The sequence below is a fragment of the Nelusetta ayraudi genome, unplaced genomic scaffold (genome assembly GCF_046127955.1).
Source record: "Nelusetta ayraudi isolate G7.1 ecotype Tasmania unplaced genomic scaffold, CSIRO-AGI_Nayr_v1 ptg000313l, whole genome shotgun sequence".
NCBI lineage: Eukaryota > Metazoa > Chordata > Actinopteri > Tetraodontiformes > Monacanthidae > Nelusetta > Nelusetta ayraudi.
In genome coordinates, this window is record NW_027466360.1 from 137,501 (window position 1) to 145,000 (window position 7,500).

A 7,500-nucleotide genomic window follows, 5' to 3' on the forward strand; every position below is an offset into this window, starting at 1 on the left:
GTGGGTTCTCCGCAAGAGTTCTTCTCGGTTCTCTGATGCCCTAATAATAACATTTATATTTATTGTTGTTACTGTTAACACATGTGGGGGCTCTTCTGATTGTTTTGTCGTCAAGTGCATTTTTTTTTTTTTTTTTTTGCAAGTTGATATTTTCTGATAATCAGGGAAATGGAACCGTTTCCAAAGCTTCTATGTTGTGACCTCTGCCAGGAAGTGGAAGAGCCGTAACTCGTCGCGTCTCTCTCACACACACACACACACACACACATACACACACACACACACACACATTTTGAACTACTACCTTTTTACCTTCCTGATGCTGAATGTCTCTGCCCCTCCCCCCTCTCGCCCTCCCCTGCTCGCACATCCTCTTTTTTTTCTTTTTTTTAATCCTCCTGTCTGGACCTCTTGACCTCTTGACCTATGCAAAGCAAACAAATCACCAGGAGACACAAAAAAAAAGGAGAGAGAAAGAACTGAAAGTGTCATCAACTCTGCCTTGGACTGAAGAGGAACTCGGAAAACAAAACAGATGCACTGACAAAAGAGGAGAGAAAGAGAAAGAGAGGGGGCCGGCAGGGGGAGGGGGGGGGGGGGGGGGTGAGGGGTGGCGGTGGAAAAAAAAATGGCTTCAGACAATGAGGAAACACTAAATCGCTGGCTTTTACCCCCCCGCAGCCTCCCAGCGGGCAGAGTTGCACACTTAGCAGTCGAAAGACAAAAGCAGCACAGTTGTTTCTCTCTGGCTCTGGGATGGGGAGGCGGGGCTGCAGGGGGAGGGGGGCGGGGCGGGGCTGGGCTAGGCTGGGAGGGGGGGGGGGGGCAGCTTGCCCGACGGACGGACGGACGGACGGAGGGACGGAGGGACGGACGGACGACTCTGGAAAGAAGGCATCACTTGTTGTTGCTCGTCTGTTGAGCTGTCACATTCTGACACCCCCCACACCCCCCGCCCTCCTCCTCCTCCTCCTCCTCCTCTTCCTCGCCCCCCCGATCACCAGCCCTCCGCGACCCCCCCTTACTGCCCCCCCTGCAGCAGCCAGGAACAAAAGCCCCCCAAAAGCGGAGCCCCTACGACCAGGTCAGACCTGCAGCTGTCAGCACTTCCACCTCTGGTACTGTTCTAGACTGGTGTCAGGTACACACACACACACACACACACACACACACACACACACACACACACACACATGCCAAAACCAGCCAGTCGACAACTGGCCCGCCTCATGTCTGTCAGGAACACCTGCTGCTGGGGTGGAGGAGATGATGATGATGATAACGATGATGATGATGATGATGATGGGGGTTGGGGGATGGGGGGGGGGGGGGGCTTTGACTCCTTGATGTTGTTGTCGGTCTGTGTGCCTTAAAAGTTGAACTGCTATTTAAGTGAAATGGAGGAGGGAGAGAAAGAGAGAAAAAAAAAGAAAAAAAAAAAGAGAGAAACCTATTTAAGATATTTATTTTTGAGAGTCGACCACGTTGACGCTCAGTGAGTAGAGACTTAGTGGCGGTACTGTATTAATATTATGTACTCATCTCAAGGCATATAAATATATAAGTTATTGATTAGTTTTAGTAATATTATTATTATTTCTATTATTATTATCATTATTATTATTATTATTATTAATAATAACATACTCAACCAAAAAATGTTGATGTAGGAGTTATTTCAGATACGGTAATGTGCACTGTACTTTTAGCCTATTTTTATTTTTATTTCGTTTTTTTTTTTTTTTTTTCTTCTTTCTTTCCGATTCTTTAAAACGCAACGTCGCAAGTTAGCTTCACGCCTCGGTGCCTGCGGAGGGACGGACGTGAAAAGGCGCCGGCGTGCGGACTGTACGCCGCCTCTTCCGCGTGGCGGAGAGGAGGAGGAGGAGGAGAAGAAGAAGAAGAAGAAATCATACTTTCCACGACACCAAACAAGCGAGAACGCTGCTTTCTCCACTAGAATGTAAAGTCGTCGTCGAGGTTTCATTAGCTGTGCTTCTTCTTTTTTCTTTTTTCTTTTTTTTCGCTTGATATCACACGGGCTATTTTACACTGTTGGGAATTTTTATACTTGAACAATTTCTTACAAGGGAAACATGAAAAATAAAGGACAAAAAAAAAAAAACTTTATAAGGAGGCTTATCATCGTCACTGGGTGAAGGCATTGTAAAAGTGTTGCTACTTAAATGCAAAGGATCTCGTTGACATTTAAAAAAAAAAAAAAAAGAAGAAGAAGCAACTTTTACTTCAGAACTTTATCACCTTTTACTCAAAGTTGAAATAAAATGTTCTATATTTAGACGGCGTGCTTTGTCTTTATTTGAGAGGAGGATGGTTGCTTGTTGCGTTTCCCTCCATCGCCACCTGCCAGGTGCTGACCTCCACACCAGAGAGACGCTCTCACGTTACAGTTGCGCCCAGACTCTGGATGAATAGCACTCAGAGCTGAGTGACATGTTGGGACGCGGGCGCTATCAATGATTCATCCCCCTGCCTCTGATCAATAAGTCATGTCTGGAGGACCGTGAGGACTTTTCCTGGATCTTCTTCTGCTGAGGAGGGAAGGTGAGACTGATCCTCCGCTGCAGGGAAGAGTCGAGCCTGGGTGGAGGCAGCAGCGAACGATGCTGCCACCTTCTTCAAACAAACAAAGTTTGATGATGTCCGGAAGAAACTTTGGTGACACCGGAGGCTTTTTTTTTTTTTTTTTTTTTTTTTTTAATCTCACAACATGTTTCCAGCTGTGGTGAGGATGAATGGAAACAACTCTCGCAACCAACGTCTCATTAACCTGAATGATTTATGCAATCGGGGCGATGCGGTGGCGCAGTGGTTAGCAGCGCTGCCGCCTCACAGCAAGAAGGTTGTGGGTTCGATTCCGGGGGCCTGGACCTGGGGCCTTTCTGTGTGGCGGGTTCTCCCCGTGTCTGCGTGGGTTCTCTCCGGGTTCTCCGGCTTCCTCCCACACTCTAAAAACAAGCATGTGAGGTCAACTGAACACTCTAAATTGTCCCTAGGTGTGCGTGTGAGTGTGAATGGTTGTGTGTCACCATGTGGCCCTGTGATGAACTGGCCACTGGTCCAGGGTGCCACCCTGCCTTCACCCTGAGACAGCTGGGAGAGGCTCCAGCAGAGCCCCAGTGACCCTGAGCTCGGGGAGTAAAGCGGGTATGGAAGATGAATGGTGATGATTTATGCAATCACACAAAATTCATAATTTAAATAAAGTAATTACAATATAATTACCAGTTTTGCACAGTAATCCCGTTTACGTGACTCTAAAAACTACTAGTTGCTAAAAAAAAAAAAAAAAAAAAAAAAAAGTAGTTTAATTACAGTAGTAGGATTACTTAGGAACATATTACTTAGCTAAAGCTATGTGAGTTAGCTCACTCTGTCTGAAGTAAAAGAAGTCATGAACTTCTCCTGTCTCTGGGCTATAATGACAACTTTGCATGTGGAGGGGTCCTTTAAATTATTTTTTTTGTACTTCCAAATTCAGTCACGATGCATTTACTGTCATCAGCCGTGCTTCTGCAACTTGTCTGAAACAAAGCATTTTCATTTCTTCTCCCCCCTCCAATGTTCACAGTGTAAATCAGTCTGAATTGGCCGCAGCAGACAAAGGCAACAGCGTCCAACAGCTGATTTATTTTTAGCAGGACGCACTGAGGGATTTAATTACCCGTCCGCCCCGCAAAGAGGAGCAGTAGTGAGCGGGCACGGCGGCGCTGAGTCACGGCCCTGGTGCCCCGGTCCCATGGCCCTCTGGTTCTCTCTCGGTTCCACCGCGTTGCTTAATTAGGGCATCCCGGAAGAGAGCGCGAGCCCCGGCAGGAGCCGCCTGAGGAGGGGCGGGGACGGGAGCGCGCAGCGGCAGCAGCAGCGGCAGCAGCAGCAGCAGCACCGGCGGCGGCGGCGGCAGTAGCAGCAGCGCGAGCAGCTCCGGTTCCTCGGCAGCTCCGGGACTCGCGTCCAAACACCGGGACTGTGTTTTTTTTTTCTTTCTTTCTTTCTTTCTTTCTTTTTACCGCCGAGCTCAGCACAGAGGTGAGTGGGTTTGTTTTTAACCTATTATTGCGTATTATTAGTGCGGTTAATTGACAGGATCTGGGCGTTGATGGTCCCAAAGGAGGGATGTCCGAGTCCCACCGACAGGAGGAAAACTCTCCTGCGGCTACAAAGGGAGCCGCCTCCCACTGCAAAGTCACCGTTTTTTTTTTTTTTTTTTTTTTTTTTTACTAATTGATTATTTTCCCACTGTTGTCGTCACTCTTTATTTTTGTCCTCTGGAGCTGCCGTGAGAATGACGTCACCGTTTGTGACGCGCCCTCCGTGTTGTTACCTGCGCGATGACGTCACCCTTCCACAGCCAATCAACCTTATTGATTACAGGTGTGCCGTGACAGGAGCCCTGCTTCTTTTCAAGTGGTTTGTATTGCAAGAGAGCTTCGATTGGATGAAGTTTACATGTTCTGTTCTGTTCTGTTTTGTTTTGTTTTGTTTTGTTTACATACCTGAAAACCACCATTTGAGCTGCCGGTCCAGTTTTCCATTTTAGCCTAACGGATTGGAGCACATCATGAAAAGATTTTGTCATCTTTGCTTACAAGCAGCGACGGTTTGCGGCCGACGCTCAACACCTTGACTTTGGAACTTGATGCTGTCTCAAAGGAGCCTTCGCTTGCATTCGGCCTCCCCGACCTACATTATGCAGTCCAGGTCACAGCGGCGGGCTGGCAGCAGACGGTGGGCCTGGTAGCCCAATATAGCCCTGCAGATCAGATACCAGGCCGGCGGGTGCAGGAGACCAGCTGCAGTTCAGGGTGAAGTCAGCGCTATCTTTCCACTGCAGGAACACGTGTGGCTTCCTCAGCTGTCAGTGGACGGGTTGTGTGGTTCCCCTGGCACCTGTTTGAAGGAACACAGGCAGGAATGCGTTGATCCGACTGACGTCCAGTGACGTTGCTGGGCAGCTGGAACCCCGCGGGACTTCAAGCCTCGCAGGCTCCAGGTTTTTTTCTTTTTTTGGGGGGGTGACGCCCAGCACGTAAACGTTAACATTTACGCCACCGGAGAGAAGAACGGCACCAAAGGCTCTCGGCTCGCTCTCTGATTGGCTGAATTGTTGGACTCGTTGCGGCTCCCCGCGGTGCAGTGACGTGCCGCAGGCTCTTCAGTCTGTGGGATCTGGGAAACGCTCCATCCACAGTTGCTCGGTTGGGTTCGTTGGGTTTGTTCGTTGGACAGGCGGCTAATGGAATGTTGTTGGCAGTCAGTCGACACTTTGAGAGTGAATTTGGCGCTGGCTGTGCGTCTGTTGCCTCCTTCTAGACTTGAATCAGCTGTTCATCCTGTGTCTTGAGGTCATGCGTGCGACGATGACCCGAACCTTTTCTCCTTGAGTAGGATTTTATGTTTCACCCCTGGAAAAACAAAGCGCCTCATGAATAAATGATCCATTCAAGTTCTTCTCCTTTCCATCTCTAGAAATGTCCACGATTTTGCGTCAAAGAAGCCGTTGCCACACACGGAGATGCCGGCCTTCTCTGCCTCATCCGTGACTTGATGGACCTGCTCTGCGCTCTTCGGGAGTCGCCTCTTCATTTTGGTGCAGCTGACTCCTGCGGCGGCCATCTTTTACCCTCCAGGGCCCGTAACTCAGTGACGGCCTTCGCAACTTGTTTGTAAACGTCGTCCAGAAAGACGGGCTTCAGGTTAGAAAGCGCGCGTTCGCTGTGCGGGATTCTGGGTGAACACAGACTGGCTGGAATTCCACCGCACCGATGTACACAGGTCGGAAACATCCTTGTTTATCCGACACCTCGCGGCGGAGTCAGACATCAGGGCGAGGCGTCGCCACGCGGGCGGCGGCTTCCGAGCGTCTCCTCCATTTCCGGACAACGATGCGTTCGGCCTGATTTTTTTGTGACTTTGAACAGTCCGCATGAACGTGACAATGTCAGGAGGTCAGGAGGTCATGGGGTGATGCCATGAGCTCAGCCCTGACTTTGCACAGCTAACCAAACAGGTGTGTTTGGGACAAATGGAGTGTTTTGGTGACCCACCTCACGGGATCTGTAGAAAACGTGCTTTGATGTCTACTGGAAATGAACCAAAGCAAAGTTACAACACAGTCGTTGGCTCTTTATTGAAATGACTCTTAAAACACCAATGGATGAAATCCAGCTCTTTTATGACGTGCTTACTAATAATATAATTTCTTCAAGCTGAAGATTAAAGAGTGCCCCCCCCGCCCCCCGTTGAGCATCTTTGCACGCTGTGAGGTCACAGAGACGATTCTCGCCCCACGTCCAGGTTTTGGCTGCCATGGAGGCTTGGATGGAGCGGCTGGAGAGAGCGGTGACCCGCCTGGAGAAGCTGGCCGCCGCCGCCGCGCAGGCGCCCGGCCCCTTGGCCAACGGCGACTGCGTCAACGGCCTCCACGAGGGCGAGTGCACGTCCACGTTTCAGTGTTTCCATCTCGCCCGAACCGGCCGTCCCCTTGATGCTTTCTCTCCCCTTTCGTCTCGCAGGCGAGTCCCCCTGCATGGAGGTCTTTGACGCCATCCTCAGCGGCCCCCTGTCCGACTACCTGAGCAACAGCCGGGCCATCGGCGGCGACGTGGAGAAACACGTGAGTGGACGTGACAAGATGCCGCTGCTGAGAAAACCCCCCTCTGCTCACGCCACGCGGGTCAGGGAGCTAAAGGAGCTAATGTCGCTAACGTTCCTCACGCAGGGTCAGACCCACGAAGCGTTTGCCCGGCTTTGGCGGCAGAAACTCTGTGTAAACGGCGGCAAAAAAACGGTGATTCCGATCCACAGAGGGGACGCAAATGTGAAAAAGGGGCGGGAAATGCGTGGAGGCGCAGGTAGCGGCAGGGCGGCGCCAGACTCATTGGAATGTAATTAAATGAGTCATTAGGCGCAAAAAGGACACGCCCCCTTCTATGCAAATATGCCTCTGTCAAACAGCGGCAGATCCAGGAAGAGTTTGCGCTCGTGTCCGCACGCAGTTTGACAGACGCAAACACCTCCGGACAGAACCAGAACCAGAACCAGAACCAGGCGCAGCTTCTGTCTGTCAGAGTGTTTCTGGCTTCTGAGGGAAACTCTCCTCTCTGAAAATCTTATATATAGATAGGCATAGACTACAGTATATATGGCAATATTTTAGACAGGCTATGGAAAATACAGATGGTCCTCAGGCGTCTTGACTTTCTGTCCATGATGGCAGCAGTCTTGGTAGACGGAGGAGGCATCGTAACGCCAGGAGCACACAGGAGAGCCTTCATCCCAGCAGAGTGTCACTGTTTGGCAGTGACTGCCAGTGAAATACTTTCCCATCATTTCTTTCTTTCACTGGGATTTTATTTTATTTATTTATTTATTTATTTTGTTTTAATCTTGTTGCGTGTCTACTTGCTTCAGCAGCGAGGGCAGCCAGCTCACCATCTGAACCTCAGAGTGCATCTGTGACGAGCCTCACCAAAGCTA

The 7,500-nt window shown here is 50.1% G+C and overlaps 2 protein-coding genes across 2 annotated transcripts in view; both read left to right on the forward strand.

The window, feature by feature from the left end:
* rbm24a (RNA binding motif protein 24a) overlaps positions 1 to 239 on the forward strand; it is a 9,554-nt gene extending 9,315 nt beyond the window's left edge. The window contains exon 4 of the mRNA XM_076017352.1: positions 1 to 239. This exon is cut by the window's left edge and continues 913 nt beyond it. The gene's annotated coding sequence lies outside the window, so the exon portion shown is untranslated.
* Positions 240 to 4,003: 3,764 nt separating this feature from the next.
* cap2 (cyclase associated actin cytoskeleton regulatory protein 2) overlaps positions 4,004 to 7,500 on the forward strand; it is a 14,226-nt gene continuing 10,729 nt past the window's right edge. Inside the window, exons 1-3 of the mRNA XM_076017311.1 lie at positions 4,004 to 4,052; positions 6,320 to 6,451; positions 6,537 to 6,637. Of these exons, the coding sequence (XP_075873426.1) occupies positions 6,331 to 6,451; positions 6,537 to 6,637 (222 nt within the window). The 5' untranslated portion in view covers positions 4,004 to 4,052; positions 6,320 to 6,330. The remainder of the gene's footprint in view (positions 4,053 to 6,319; positions 6,452 to 6,536; positions 6,638 to 7,500) is intronic.